The sequence below is a fragment of the Pteropus medius genome, unplaced genomic scaffold (assembly GCF_902729225.1).
Source record: "Pteropus medius unplaced genomic scaffold, Ma_sr-lr_union100, whole genome shotgun sequence".
Taxonomy (NCBI): domain Eukaryota; kingdom Metazoa; phylum Chordata; class Mammalia; order Chiroptera; family Pteropodidae; genus Pteropus; species Pteropus medius.
Genome location: NW_024342467.1, coordinates 10600668 through 10616784, shown reverse-complemented (window position 1 = coordinate 10616784; position 16117 = coordinate 10600668). Strand labels below are relative to the sequence as shown.

The 16117-nt window shown below is 40.3% G+C and overlaps 1 protein-coding gene across 1 annotated transcript in view; it reads left to right on the top strand.

Annotated features, from left to right (window-relative positions):
• The window catches only part of RAPGEF5 (Rap guanine nucleotide exchange factor 5), a 200780-nt gene that overhangs the window by 24792 nt on the left and 159871 nt on the right, over positions 1-16117 (top strand). The window contains exons 2-3 of the mRNA XM_039862520.1: positions 12272-12322; positions 14021-14127. Coding sequence (XP_039718454.1) covers positions 12272-12322; positions 14021-14127 — 158 coding nt within the window. The remainder of the gene's footprint in view (positions 1-12271; positions 12323-14020; positions 14128-16117) is intronic.

Genomic DNA, 16117 nt, shown 5'->3' with positions numbered 1-16117 from the left:
TTTTGCAGGGGGGTCTCTAGATAGCTTCAGGGGCTTTATGTGATTTAGAAACATTTGTGGCAGAAGCAGGGTTTCTTATCCAGATAGTATAGATGAATGCTTTTCAAACTTTACTGTGATATGACTCAACTGGGGATCTTATTACACCTCATCTATTAATTGTGCAGGTCTGGGGTGTAACCTGAAAATCTGCATTTCCCAGAGGTGCTCTGGTGATGCCGAGGCTGCTGCTCCACAGACCACATTTGGAGGAAGGGTGTAGGTAACTTGATTACTAGCATCCGAGCTTAGCTGCGATGGGGCCCAGAGGAAGATAATACTTGCCAGGTAGTTTTAGTAGCATTCCAGAAGCCTCTACTGGGAGACCTCTGATGAGCAAGGAGAACCGATTGGCAGTTGTGGATGCCTGCTCTGGCGAAAGGGAATTTCCAGAGGGAAACCAGAGATCCCCTTGAATTCCTGAACATCTGAACTCTGCTTACATTCTTTGTTTCTCGTTCTGGCTGAAGAGATCCCTGCTTATGTGTGCTAGGACTAGAGTGAGGCTTTGTGCCCGAGTGGAAAGCTGGGGGAGGGAGGAAAACAGTTTGAAGAAGGCCTCTTTGTGATGACTTATTAGAGAAGAGAGAGGCTGTCTCGATGAGTTGGAAGAAATAACTTGGTAGGAAGATTAGGAAGGGGATGATTTGGTGGAGGTAGGAGGAAATCTAAATCAGTGTCAAGGCACCGGGAAGTGTAAGCACACAGATATCAGCACCAGTGTAGCACAATGCTGATTAGACTCTGCCCTTTGTAGAGAGGGAACCCGGAGAGGAAGTGACCCTGTTCTGAACCCCACACTTCCTGGAATCTGATTTCAGCAAATTAAGAGAAGTGATAGCGTGTCGTGGAAACAGTAAAAGGAAACGATGTGATTGAAATTCAGATCCTATAGTGTTACCGTTGGAATATATTAGAAAAGTAAAAGGAAGTGAAAGAAACTCGTGTGGCTATAAAGTGAGCTTTCAGTGGACCTCATTTTAAAAAGACAAGTACACAAGAGGAAGCGGGACATGTGACCCAGGATAAATAACGTTTCACAAGCCTGTAAGACTCAAGCACCAGCTAACTGAGGGCTTATTAAATAAGTGAAGGCCAACAAAGCCGACAATTTTCTGGATGATCAAAGCAAGAAAATAAGGAAGGCCTAGACCGAAAAGATGACAGTATTCTTACCTCCATCAAGAGAATAATTTTTAAAACTGGAATTGCACAAGATAGGCAGTAATAGAGTTCCCATTTGCTTCAACAGTCAGCAGTCCCCAAACTTTGCGGCACCAGGGACCAATGCTTCTATGAGAATCTAATGCCTGATGATCTCAGGTGGAGCTGAGGCAGTGATGCTAGTGCTGGGGAGCGGCTGCAAATACAGATGAAGCTTTGCTCACTTGCACACCACTTAGCTCCTGCTCTGTGGCCCGGTTCCTAACAGGCCACAGACCAGTACAAATCCATAGCCAGGGGGAACCCCTGCTTTAACTGACTTCAGGGGAGCTAGAAAAGCAATCTTCCATGATACTGAAAGTCCACGTTTGGGATCCCAGTACTGCTGTTAGGATTATTTGCAAAATTGTGGAGAGTCTGTGTCATAACCCTGTATTGCAGGTGTCATGAATTTTGTAAGTTGTGTGTGTGATTTTGTAGACTGCTAAGATTAATATAGATCCTCTCAAATCCTAAAATGAATTATTAAAAGATTTGGGAGCACCAAGGACAGTAAGTAGTAATGACCAGGAGACAGTACTAATTTAGAATGAACGGCAGGATTTCCTGTTAGTAGTATCCAGGTAAAACTTTTGTTTATGTAAGGACAGACTATACCTGGAATTTTAAACAGTGATGGTTGCAGGTTGTTACCATTGACAGAACCCCAAAGAAATTCTGTACCCATCTGGGGATGGACCATGGTCCCCAGAACCTTATAAAGCTGATTGATCCCGAGTTAGCTCTTCAGACTCCCAAGTATGGGAAATGGGGCCCAACCCTCATGAGTCGAGTGGGTGAACAAAAGAGACTATGTCCAAAAGACACTTGATGTGAAACTCCTGGGCATGTTTTCTTTCACGAAAATCCTATTTTCTCTTCCAGCCAAAAGGAACCTTGGGTGAGAGTCAGAGAATTCTGTCACTGCTCTGCTGGCCTTGCTTTGTCATAGGCACTCTGCCATGTTCTAGGGATGTGGATGAAAAAGATACAATCTTATCTCTTTGAGAAGCTTACAGTGTGGTTGAGAAGACCCACATTTGTGTACATAATAATAAGTAAAGTTTGCTGAGAGCTCACTAATGGTTAACACTCATTGGGCATTTATAAAACAACAGGCACTGTTCTGAGCTCTTTTATAATTTTTTTGTAAGTCAGTGCTTCTCAAAGTGTAGTTCACCAGCATCAACACTCTTTGGGAACTCGTTAGTAAAGCTGATTTGTAGGCCTTTCTCCCGACCTGCCGAACCCCCAACGCCTGGGGATGGGGCTCGGCCATCTGGTTCAGTAAGCCTCCAGGTGACGCTGATGCATGCTGAAGTTTGAGAACCACTGTTTTAAGTAATTTAATCCTTACAACAACCTTATGAGTAGATTTTATTTCTCCCATTTAAAGAGGTGGGAACAGAGGCACAAAGAAGTTAAATAACTTGTCTGAGGACACATAACTTTTAAGTGGCACAGATGGCATTTGAATCTAATGATGTAAATTCAGAGCTTGGCTCTTAACTGCCACGCAAGGCTGGCTCCCAGGAAAGAAGGTGCAATGCACAGAATAAGGAGCTGCAAATTCAAGAAGATGGAAAGAGTTAAGGAAGGTGTTAAAAGAGCTGGATTTTTCCCCCTCTCCAAATGTTTGATAAGAATTAAATGTATGCAGCGATACTTAATTGTATGCAATGCATCATGTTAGATACTGTGGACGTTTATAAATACGAGTGGAATAGAGACCCTATCTTTAAGATTCTTAGAGTGAATTAGAGGAAATCCAAATATAAATAAATATCTGGAATCTAAAGTGCTTTGGAAGTACATAAGAGAAATTTTAACAGGAGATTTGAGCATGTGAATACATTTAAACATAAACTGTATGAAAACTTAAATGAACGAGGAGAAAAGCATTCTAGGTAGGGAGAATACTGTGCAAGATTCAGATGTTTGAAACCACATATTCTTGCACCGACCAGTCCTTTTGTGTATTTGGCCCTTAACATCAGTTTTGTGTAGTTTAGACTTGTCTATATTATGGTATAGACTGGAAGTTCTTAGTTTAAAAGGAGTTAGTAAAACTCATTGCTTCTTTTTTTATTTGTTTTAATCTTGGGAGCCAAAAGTTGTTTTGATTCATTTCTTGCTTTCATGTAACATGTAAGTGAACATGGAAATGTGCATTAAACAGTTTTGGAGGAAATAATCTTAAATTGCAGTGAGAGATCATTTGGTTCAAAATGAAAATAAAATTGTATCAATTACTGGTTAAGCACTGGAATATTTTGCCAGTGAGATTCTAGAGCACCTCCAGCTCTGTAAAATTTGATAATCTAGACCAGGATTGGTAAACTTTTTCTGTAAAGGGCAAGATAGTGAATATTTTTGGCAGGAAAACAGAGACCATATTTAAACAAATGGGCACAGCTGTGTTCCAATAAAACTTTATGAAAAACAGGTGGCAGCTGGGTTCGGCAGTGGGCCGTAGTTTCCCGACCCCTTATCTAGGTTCCCACCTGACTCACGTGGTTTAGATGAAGGCTATGGAAGGGGCCAGGTCACCTCAAAATGTCCTTTGCAGTGATACAGTTCTGAGGCTCTTTGTATGTCTTAGTTGAGTAATTGAGAAATAAAAACTAGAACTAGTGACTGGAAGACTGTATTTTATCATCTTTGTTGTTTTGCAGCTTTCAAAAATATATGTACAGATTGACAAGAAACATATAGGAGACTAATTTATTTCCAGAGCCAAAGAAGGCAAGACAGGTGGTTGTTCCAAGGTGTATTTCTTTTGCTCACTTCTGGAAAGAAAAGGAGAAATGAACATTTTTCACTCTTGAAGACCCCACACAAAGTGACTTAACTGAAGTGTTTTTCACTACAAAGAAATAATTGGCATTCAAGTGGATATTTAAGTTTTAAAACAAGCACATTAATTATTCAGTGTATAAAATAGATAGCAGGTCCTCGAATAACATTGTTTCATTATAACATCAATAAGGAAAAGAATCGATTCCTGGCCGGGGCCACTGTCTGTGTGGAGGAGTCTGCACGTTCTCCCCGTCTGCGTGGGTTTTCTCTGGGGACTCTCTTCCTCCCACGTCTGAGAGAGATACATGTGTGGTGAACCGGCATGTCCCAACTGTCCCAGTCTGACTGAATGCTGGTGTGGGTGGGGTCCCGCCTTGCGCCCTGAGCTGCCAGGAGAGGCTCCGGCCACTTGGGACCTTAAACTAGAATGAGTGGGTTGGAAAATCATTCTTTCCTTTTTATTCATCTTTCTCAAATGTATGTGTAGCTCGTCTGTATTTAAGTGTTTAATGTTAGAAGTGTTTGGGGTCTTTATTAGGAGTTTGGTGATGTTTCTGTGACCAGAAATATGCCATAGGAACTTAACTCTTGTTTATATCAGTTAGCCTGTGGTAAAATTGGTTTCTTTATATTTCGTTTCTCTTAAAGTTCGCAGTTTCCAAGAACCTGCGGACAACATTTAATGTGGCCTTGCCGTGCTCTCTGTAGATGCTCGCTGCGCACGTGACCACTTGAGACGGTAAAGGAAAGGAAGGTGGCAGCAGTGGCATATCAGAGGTGACGGTGGGTTTCGTAGATTTTGAGGTGGTAACATCCCACTTTACCACTTGGCCCGAGAGTCCGGATCATGAGGCGGTGTGGCACTGGGAGCAGTGGTCAGCTCCTTCTACTGTAGAAGGTGCTAGATTCACAGGAGTTATAATTCCCTCTGGGGGTTTACAGGCTGGTTGAGGAGCGATGGCATACACATACACATGGAGCCTGCTCAAGGCATTATATTTTAGTGGCAAATACAGACAAATGTTAGAGCTTTGGGAGGGAGTGATAAATCATGGGAGGCTCAGGGCTTGAGGTGGGCTTCATGCAGCATTTACATGGATCGAAGGAAGGGCAGGATGTGGCAATGTAAAGAGATGCAGGGAGCAGAGGTCATGGCAGGGGCAGGGGCGAGAAGGCACACAGTTTGCATAGTAAAAATCGGACGACGTGCTTGGCTAGAGCGGACAGTGTGCGGGGGAGCAGGGCAGCGGGGCTTATGTGGACACTGAGGGCACTGACCTCTCCAGTGAAGTCTTGGAACACAGTCTGTGAGCGCTGAGGAAAAGTAAACTGTGTTTGTTTTTAAATAATTATCTTAAAAACAAGGTGACATAGGTAAGGAGATGTCTGAGGAAGATGAATGTGATTTATGTGAAGATGCTAGCGGTCAGAGTGAGCAGGGAGCAAGTAGGGTCATTCTGTTTTGTAGCCTAAGATAATAATATGCTGAGGGCAGTGCAGCTTTTGGCAAGGAAATAGATGCTGTCTTTTGAAATAATACTTGAGTTTTTTGGTTTTTTTTAAGACTCTATTTGTAGGGAGGAAGGAGGCCGTTCCTTTTCTGTGTAACTTATTTTAAAATAAGTTACTTTCAGACTTAACTTTCAGACTTTAAAGTTGTATAAATAGTACAGAGAGAGTTCCCATGTAACCATTACCCAGCTTCCCCAAATGTTAACATTTTATATAACCACCGTACACTTGTCAAAACCAGCATCAACACTCAATTAACTCAAATATTGACCTCATTCGAATTTACCGGTTGTCCTACTACGTTCCTCTCTCAGTCCAGGATCACACATTACCCTTCATTGTCAGCTTCCTTTGGTCTCCTCCAATCTGGGATAGTTTTTCTTGGTCTTTCATAACCTTGACAGTTTTTGAAGAGTAAGGCTAGTTATATTGCAGAATGTCCTTCAATTTGAAGTTGTCTGATGTTTTCACATTAAATTCAGGTATGCATTTTGACAAAAATACCGTAAAAGTGACTTTCTCAGTGTGTCATATCAGCAGGTACATGATGTCAACATGTCTCATGATTGGTGATAACTTTGATCACTTTGTTAAGGTGGCGTCTGCTCATCACCACTGGAAAGTTACTGGTGGTTGTGTTTTTTTTTTTCCCCTCTGTACTCAGTAATATCTTACGGGGAGACACTTTGACACTTCACAAATATCTTATATCTCATTATATTTTTGTCCCCTAATTTTGGCGTCCACTGATGTTTCTTGTCTGCAACATTTAGTAATGTAGTGTTTGCCTAAGGGTGCTTTTCTATTTTCCTCTTTTTATTGCATTAGGTAATTAGAATTATTCTTTATGAAAGAGCCACCCTCCTCCACCAAATGTTTATTTAGTTATTTATATCTGCATATACTCATGGATCTTTATTCTATGAATATAATGTAATACTTAAATTATTTTGCTGCTCAAATTGTCCCAGATGTAGCCAGTGGGAGCTTCTTCATGTTGGCTGCTGTGGAAACGATTCTTCTTGGAGTCCAGGTGTGACTGGTGGGTTGATATTAATACAAGTCAGGAATTTAGTGAAATGTGGTGATAAACTAGCTGGTTAATTTGACTGTTGTTCCAAATCTTTAGTGACTTGATTCCTAAAATTTGAAGGCTTTTCTGGGATTACATTAACCAAGGAAGCTCACCTTGTTAGGCAAAAAATAATATTCTCTTGTTTGTAAACACAGTGAAAAGAAAGATATTTTCCCAAGGATTGCATAAAATCAAGTCGTCAACACTTTGGGTTTGTTTCAGTTGTACCTATTGCATATATTTTCCCAGAAGCTGCTGGTTTTGCCGATTTATGTCCCCAGGCAGGTGAGATTGTGAAATATTTATAAGTATTCCTAGAACCCACTTTGATTTTCTACTGAAGCTTTTAAGTGGGGCAAACATGTTTACACTAGAAGAGAGTCCTTTAATAATGGGAAGTGAAAATTAAGTTTAGCACTGTGGATCCCCTTAAAAGGGTATGTTCTTTCAGAAGGTATGTAGGTGATATGCTGTTCTGCAAACATGAAGGTACCTTGGCTTAGGGCTATGTCTGGGCCGGGGTAGATAGAAGGCACATACCGCACAAACAGGTGCAAGGTGGGATTTACTGAAACACTGGCTCTTTGTTCTACGGCAGCCAGACTTAGAAGCTCAGCCACAGAGCCCAGTGCTGCTGATCAGATGACTTACTACTCTACTGTGTTATGAACTCAGCCAAGAGTGTGAGGGAGGAGATGTTTGAGGAGTGCTCCAAGCCTTATAGATGAAACTGGATGATGAGAGGTTCCAATTGCCAGTTTCAACCCCTGATTTTTACAGTTTTTCTTGAACCTGGGTACATGTATGGGGCCGTAATTAAAGTTAGGCGTAGGCTGCAAACTCGGATACATTTTTTAACCTTTTTATGTCTAGTTTTGTCATCTGCAAAAAGGGATTAGTAATGGTACCTACCTCACAGGTTTTCAAGGATTGAGTGATACGTTGCATGTAAAATACTTAGTAGAATCTCTAGGATATACTAGAAACTCTTTTATTGTTTAGTAATATGCAGCATGTTACAGCATGGCTTTGGAATCAATGACTTTCGTTTCAGTCCTGGCTCTGTAACTCTCCAGCTCTGGGACCTTAAGTAAATTTCTTAATATTTCTGGCCCTCGAGCCTCTTGTCTGTAAAAATATGAACAGGTGGGTGTAGTGACTGATATGGGAAAGTGCTGAAGACAAAGCGCTCAGCAAGCATTTCTGTCACCTTGTCTGTCATTCCATTTTCTTAGCACATCACAGAGCAATAGAAAAATGTAATTTTAAGAACATTGTGGACTCTGGTGCAGCCAGGCCATGCTGAGAAGCTATTATTACAAATGGCCCTTTGGCTTTGACTGACTGTTGGGAGCTCACTCCTCGGAGCCCAGGGGAAGTGGTTGTGGGCCTGCATTGTGACCAGAGCTTGCAGAGAGTCATGGTGAATTGCCCTGCCCTTCTGGCTCCAGTTTGCATTATACTTAACTTATGGTGACCATGTAATTCTCGCACCAGTATACTGGAATTCTGTACTTTTAACCTTGATCAAGCTTTGATTGGGATATGAATGTGTCCTGGGGCTTAAAAAGGACCTGCAGACTTACAACAACTATACTGGAGCTCAGCCTTTAATGTTCTAGTCCATAATCTCTTTCTTTTTTTAATTTTTAATTTTTCAATTAGAGTTGACATTCAGTATTATTTTATATTAGTTTCAAGTGTACAGCATAGCAGTTAGACATTTATATAATTTACGAAGCGATTCCCTGATTTGTCCAGGACCCGCCTGGCACTACACAGAGTTCTTATAATATTATCGACTACATTCCCTGTGCTGTACCTCGCATCCCCTTAATCTCTTAGCATATCTGCCCTCCAGTTACTTAGGGAGCTTTTCGGTTTCCCAGGACTGTAAGAAATCTCAGTATACTTATTCTACTTTAACATCTTCCTATTCAACTCGGTCACCAGAAGGGGAAAAAGACAATGGCCGAAGGTGACATAAATTTGTGTCATGAACTGAATTCTCAAGTTATCGATAAACTTGGTGGTTTTGTTGGTTCCTGTTGTAATAGAACAAGTCATACTTCTGTGGTGAGCGAAGTGATTCAGCCTTTCTCCTTTCATTTCTTTCTTCCCGTGGTAGACCAAGAGCTTTAACTCAGTCCGAGGTGAGGATTAAGGCACGTCCTTTAAGAGCTGATAAAAAAATGTGCCGTCAGTCTGCCATACAGTTTAGCAAGATAGTGACTCTGGAACGAGTCCCTTGCTTGGTTCAGATCCAGCTTCATTCACTGTTATAGTTTAACTTTAGTGGACACCTCACTGAAAGACATGAAGGTAATGTGTGATTGCTAACCACTTTCCCTTTTGAGTTTTGCTGTTGTTTTTTCTGGAAGTTCATTTGTGACTATTAAAGCGTGGCAATTTTCTAATACGTGTTTAAAATATGAGGTTTGCCCGGGGTCATTTAGGGAATCGTTTTTCACGGTTTATTAAAATGGAAAGGAGAAGAAATAAATTTGAATTGAAATCTAATTTTATTTATATTGTTACCAGGCTTCTCTCTATCGTGTGTATGTATATATATATATGTTTTCCATGAAAGCATCATTTCACCTAACTTAAGTAATTCTAGGAAACTGGAAATAAAGGGGGAGAAAAGAACCATCATCTCTTCTGGGTGTTGTATTTATGATGGTATGATGGTGGCAGGCATTTAAAAGAGGACACCCTGTAGCAAATGGACCAGCCATTCAAGACTATAAATTGTTAAGAAAGTGAGGTCAAGAAAGAGAATTCATGGGTTTAAAGTGTTATTTAGATCCTATGTCTTCTGGTAAATGGATTCCTAAATAATGGATGGAAACTTGTTCATATGCATGTTTCTGGAAGCTCCCATACTGCCTGGCAAAGAACTCAGTAGATGCTTCATGGATGTGAAATGAATGGAAGTGGTTAGATGAAGCCGTGGAACGCTGAGAAAGAAAACTGAGGGAATCAAAGATGGGAGGAAGACATGAAAACAGCTGAGTAATTATATATTAGGGAAAGAATATTGCAATGGAGAGGGGTGCATTTTCAAGGGTGTTAGCCCTGCAGGTAAATCCTGGGAGAGGAACTCATGAGGTGACTTAGAGCAGTGTTTCTTAGATTCATATAATTTGGCCCATGGTATTCCCTCGATAAAATTATGCAACAATCCTTTCCTGTTAAAAATGAGGCAATGGATGGGCTCTTCCTCCATGTCCTTTTTTTCTTTCAGTCTTTGACACTTGGCTATTTTTGCCACAACTAACAGAGTAGCCTTCGAAAAAGTACAGAGTTATGGTAGTTATTTTAAGTTTGACAAGTCAGTGCTTTTTGGAGTTCTGCAGAGAGCTCAGTAGCTTCCCCGAGCTCAGCTGAGTTTGAAAACTGCTGTGCTCCAGCATTAGTGAAACAAAGCTCCCCGGGCCCGCTTAAGGGAGGGCTTCACAGGAGTTTCTGACAGCAGATCAAGGTGTATGTCCCGTACAAGGCAGTTTCTTGTTCTGTTGCTCTTGTCGATTCCCTGTGGGCTAGTAGCTTATCTAACACTGTTATCTAGTCAGCGTGGAAGAATCCCATTGCTTTATTTACTCGCCTTACCCATTTTTTTCAAAGGAGCCATCCATGGGGGAGGTTTCTGTGAAGTGGAATTGTGTGAGTGTAAAACCAGAGTTGAGATAGCCAGATTTAGGTTGGCAGCAGAGAGAAAGGAAGTGGTACTTTTGTGAAAGTGCCCCTGCCTAGTTCTTTAGAACTTGTTTCTACCTGAACGCTTTCTTCTTAACTAGATCATAGGAAGTTATTTGCTTTTCTGAGCTGATTCGGGCCATTAGATGAGTAATAGGTTGTCAGTTCTGGCCTGCCGTATTGATTTTTAAACGTCTCTCTGGGAGGAAGAAATCACTTATCATGATTCATCTTCAAATTATAAATCTGGTGGATATGCAAATTTTAAATTGTTCAGTATTTCAATAAGTGAATACAATACCTGGGCTCAGATGACAGAAGGCCTAGGAAGAGCCAACTGGGAGTGTGCATAGACTAGACTAGAAGGGGTAGGTGGATGTTTTATGTAACACAGGGTAATTTAAAATGGCCTGTCTCATAAATTTCATTTTCTTTGAAGCTGTTGCAAATCTTTAGCAGAGTGTACCGATTGGCATTTTTGGGTAAAGAGTCTATACATTTATTTTACTTTAATTAGAATATAAGTAGCGTGGAAGGCGTATGGAGTGGGAAAGAGGCAGAATGGGAATTCTATCTTAGATTAGATTTGGTAGAAGGTCCAGATGCTGGAAGGCGATGATTGGCAGGGTGTGCTTTATAAGTTTAGCAAGTTCTAGGAAGTAGAGGTGGCAGACTAAAAACTACGGGATCTGAAAAGACAGCAAGCCTTGGAATAGAGGTGTAAAGAGCTTTTAAAACATGGGTTGGAAGCTCAGTAAGTGTTAGTTCCTCTGTTCTTTTTCCTATACCACGATGGGAAATGATAGTCATTTTCTATTGTGCTTAAGCATATGTGGGTGATGGTGCTGCTTACTGGATTGTTAGTTAGGAAAAATTAGCTCCTACATTACTAAGTTGATATAGAGATATAAATATCTACAAATAAGTAAATAGAAAAATAAACATTTTTGTGAAAGGTGGTGTGCTAGCTGCTGTGAAAGCAAAGCCACATAAGCTGCCAGCACGCCCGCCCTCCAGGAGCTGATGGATTAGTTAGAGCAAATACACTCACAGCAAGACAGCCAACAATGCAGAGCACCTAGGAGTTGCTACATGAATAGTCAAAAAAGAAAAAGAAAAGAAAGAGCTCCAAAGGCAGACAAACCCTGGTGGATCGCGGCGGATCAGAGGAGCTTCACCCAGGAGGTGATCGCACAGATCTGAACTTCAAAGACTGATGGGATTCAAGGAAGTGTCAGGAGAGACGGAGGGCTTGCTAACGTGGAGGGTGGTGTGCGTGGAGGCAGGATATGAGTGGCAGGTTCTTCTGATGAGTTCTTCTTGATAAATCAAAGAAGCCAGATAGGGAGGTGGAAAGGGAATACTAGAAACCAGTTAGAAGCAGACTGTGGTGGGCACAGAGGGCAGGCCGAGGGTTCTGGATTGATGCGTGTAAGCAGTAAGAGACCCACTGTAAGTCCAGGGGACGGTTTAGAGACATTTGTTGAGTTGAGGTTTGCAGGATGGCCTGAGAGGGCTTAACTAGAGGGCAGGGAAATCCCTGGAGAAGCTGAGGCAGCCGTTCAGGTGCATAGAGATAAAAGCCTGAGTTAGACTGGGGAAAGCGGAAACGAAAAGGAAAAGAGAAATGCAATTAAAATCAGATCGAGAGTAAAGTGACAAGTACAGAAACATCCCTGTCTTTCTGTTGTACTTTTTAAAGTCGTGCTGTCTAGATTGGGGGCTATTCAAATGGCAGATCCTGTCCTCCTGGCACGAATGTTGACCAGATACACTGAATGAGAATAAGGATGTTAATCGAACGCTGTGGCCTGTGACTAGAGATTTAAGCTCATCGATTGGCATGGACAACTGCTGGGCCTGCCACTGTTGCGCATATTGTGCCCTTATGGTACAAAGATTTCTATTTGGTTCTAATTTTTCCCTTTTTTCTTTTTAAAATAGACTCTATCGAGAAGAATTTCCAATCCATACCTTGAACATACTTCTTCCCAGGTATGATTCTTTTCTCTCTTACTGTATTTTATGAAACAGTAATTCAGAAATCCTGATGTAGAATTCTCTAGTTATACCTGTCCCCTTTGCTCCTGATCATGCTACCTCTTTCACCTGCGGATTACACAGCCGAAGGTATTTGAGATGTCCCAATAATTCTGTCATAGTTCAAGATGTTTACTACAAAGGAAAAAAGTTTTTTTCCCTATCTTCCAAGTCCTTTAGAATACATTAGCAATATAGCAGAGTTAATTTATAACATAAATATTTTCAATTTGCTGTATTGATAGAAACATTGTATTTTTAAAATAGTGGATATTTTACACTGAAAACTGGATTATTTATATTTATAGTTATCTAATAGTAGAATATCACTGTATGAGGATGCCTTGATTGTGTCGTGTTAAAGAATCAGTCAATAAGGAGCTGCAATTTTTAAAATAACTGGAGACCATGAACTTTGTGAGGGCAGGGACCTTTTTGGCCTTGTTCCATTATTGTATCTCCAGCATCTAGAATGAAGCCTGATAGCTGCTTATTAAATGTTTTTTGAATGACTGAGTGACTGACCATTGGTACTATGTCAGGACGGGTCGAGTGTCAACTGACTTGTAGGTCTTTTATGGTAATAGTTTCTGTCATCTGACTTGTAGAAATTTTTTTTTTTTTTAGTTTTTTTTTTTTTTTTTTTTTAGTTTTAACATGTTAAAAATAAGTCATTTCCCACCCTTCTCAGTTTCTCATTAGTTTAGGAGGTGATAACAGGAAAATTGAGGAAGTTTAAAGATGGGGTTGAATTATTCCCTGTCAAGTCTTAATATATCACTAGTTTGTTTGCTTTGAGAGAAGGTATATATTTTGTAGGGGCAAAATTTTATAGGTGCAAAAAGAGTTCAGAAAGAAACTGGTAAGTAGATGTGAGCACATACACCCAGTATGTATTAACGTTCCTGAGCATTTACTTATGAAGACAGTTCGTTTCCATTTAGCCTTCTTTATGAAGCAGCACTGCACTCCATAGGGAGGTGCCAAGTGTAGAGAAAAGAGATAGTATAAAAGTAGGACGTAGACCTTTCTGGGTCTAAAGAATACCCTCCTTCATTCTCCAAGAATTAGACACTCATATAGGCAAATTAGAAGATTAAAAAGAAGTTAAATGAAATTTTTATCTGCTAGATGGAATTGGGAAGTAGATGAAACCAGGATTCTTGGAATTAACTATTAACTCTGCAGTTGAGTGAAGCTTAAAAGCCAGGCAGATAGCAAGCAGCCTGCTATCAAATCGTGTCATGGTGCAGGATGGTCACTAGATAGGAAAATATTATTTTCCCACCTTCTAAGGCCTTTACATGAATGCATTATCAATATGGCAGAGTTAATGTATAATAAAAATATTCTTCAATTTGTTGTATTACTAGAAACACTGTGTTTTAAAAAACTGGATATTTTACTCTAAAAATTTTGTGTAAAAAGAAATTATTTATAATTACAGTTAAAGCAGTTTAGCATGTGGAAAATAGCTCAATAACATAAATGAACCAGTAGCAAAATTATAATACAATAAGCAGTTGTAGTTCTGTAGCTACATTAAGTGTCTTAAACTTAGGAATTTGGTCATGGTTTTTTATGTATAGTATGCTTACAGACTGTCACATTATTGTTCCAAACTTACAGTGATTATTTGTCTTTTCCACTTAGATTTATGGAGAGAATTCTTCTTGTGCAGGAAGAGCACTGAGGAATATCATTATTGTTCAGGCAGCTGACCTGATAAAGGACAGAGTGAACCTCAAGGGATTTTACAGGTAACACAGTTTTCTAACACCTTGTCAGAATTTCTCCTTGTGAAAAAAAAAATGTGTTAAAATTGTAACCTTGATCACAGAGAGCTAGGCTATATCAGGACAGGAGTAGGAGGGATTGGTCAGTTTGTTTGAAGTGTCTACTCGGGATACTGGTGGTGACCTATTCCTTCTTTAAACTTAGCCGAGTGTTTGTTGAGAGCTGGACTCCTGGTTCTGAAGTCAGAGTCTGGAATCCCCAGCCACAGACGTGGATGGATTCCTGAGAGTCTTTGCTTTCTCCGAGATGGAATATTTTATAGTAATTTTATTGGGTGTGTGCTGCACTAGGACTTCCATAAGTCTAGGTCCTCTCTAAGAGAGGACTCTCTGTATGTAGGTCCATGGACTGAGAGAACTGCTGCTCAACTCGCCAGGTGAGAGCGAGCATCCTCTTGGGCACTGCAAAGAGGGGAAGGGACAGGTTGGCATAGGGATGGCATTTTTCTGCATTTGCTCGTGAATAAAGGCAGAGTTATTAGAGTAAATGGTGGGTTAGTGGCCAGTTTTAAAGTACAGCTGGACCAAGATAGCCGTGACTTAGAAAGTTAGGAGTAGATGTTTTCATTTTCTGGAGCAGTTTAAAGAAAAAACAAAAGTAAATTTTTACCTTATTTTTTTCACTTTTTATTTTTATTTTAAGTAAAGATATTAAACCATATCAAACAATACCAAAACTACAAAAATAAAACAAGAATTAAAAAAATATTACCATTTATTACCTTTATTCTATCCTATAGAAATGAGATTGTAATACCATAAAGAATAGGATGGGTAGTCACAATAAGTGACAGCAAAATAAAGTGGGAAAGATTCCCAGAATAAAGGAAGTTTCTTTAAGTTAACTAAATTTAGACACATCTGATCCCCCTCGCCCCCTTTTTTTAAAACTAAAACTGTATAAGTCTTTGGGTCTAGATGTGAGCAAGCTCATGGGATTCACTTTAGCCACTGCATAAAGCTGTGTGTAACATCTGTTGTTGTTTTCAGTTTCATTTCTTTATGTGATCTCTATGGATATAGATTGAAAAAAGATTTGGAGATGTACATTAATCAGGTTCATGGAAAAGGGCCTTCTGTCCAAGTCAGAACATTCTTAGGGTTTAATGGGAATAGAATGGGGAGAAAGCATGTGTTTTGCTATTTCAGGTTCTCAAAAGTGGGGCCAGAAACTCCTTTCTTTCATAGTCTAAAGGCTGATTAATATTCTGGGTTTAAAAACAAAGAGCTGAGACGATGGCCTAGCACAGGTTATTTTCATATGTCTGGTAGTAAATTGAGGTAAAGTGTTCCCCATGTACCAGATGAGAATTACTTTCAAAACTGGTCTCTGAATATCATCACCCCATTGGTACTCGAGATTAGCGTTCTGGCTGCACTACCGTGAATTAATTGCTAAAAATGTAACCAGAGACAGAAGGAAGCCAAAAGATATCAAATGTTCAACTCCAGAGACTGGTAAAATCAATGCTTTATTATGGCAGTCACATCGACCTTGTAGCTAATCGCACTCCCTATCAGCATTCCTACCTAGTATTGCAACTGTAGTTACATCTACATGTACTTGGAACAGTTTCTTCTGGATTCGGTACAAGACCGAAAATATTCTGGGAGTAAGAACTGGTGGCGGTATTCAGATTGCTCTCTTCCAAATATCTCTGTTTTCTTCCTCACTGCTCTCCCCTAAATCCTATTTTAACTGGATTGTAGTGGACCTGCCCAGAAGTCACGGGAGTGTGAGTGAAATGCAGAGGCAGCTCACCTCATTATTCGCTAATGTTGTCATGGCAGTTCTGTATTTTAGCATATTGACTCAGCCTCGCCCCTCCAAACAAAATGAACCCTTGGCAATGACGAGGTAGAGTTGAGGGTCGGGGCACTGTGGTCACCACCGTCACCAGGGAGCCAGTTAGAAATGAGAACTCTCAGACCCCAGCCCAGCCATACTGCCTCA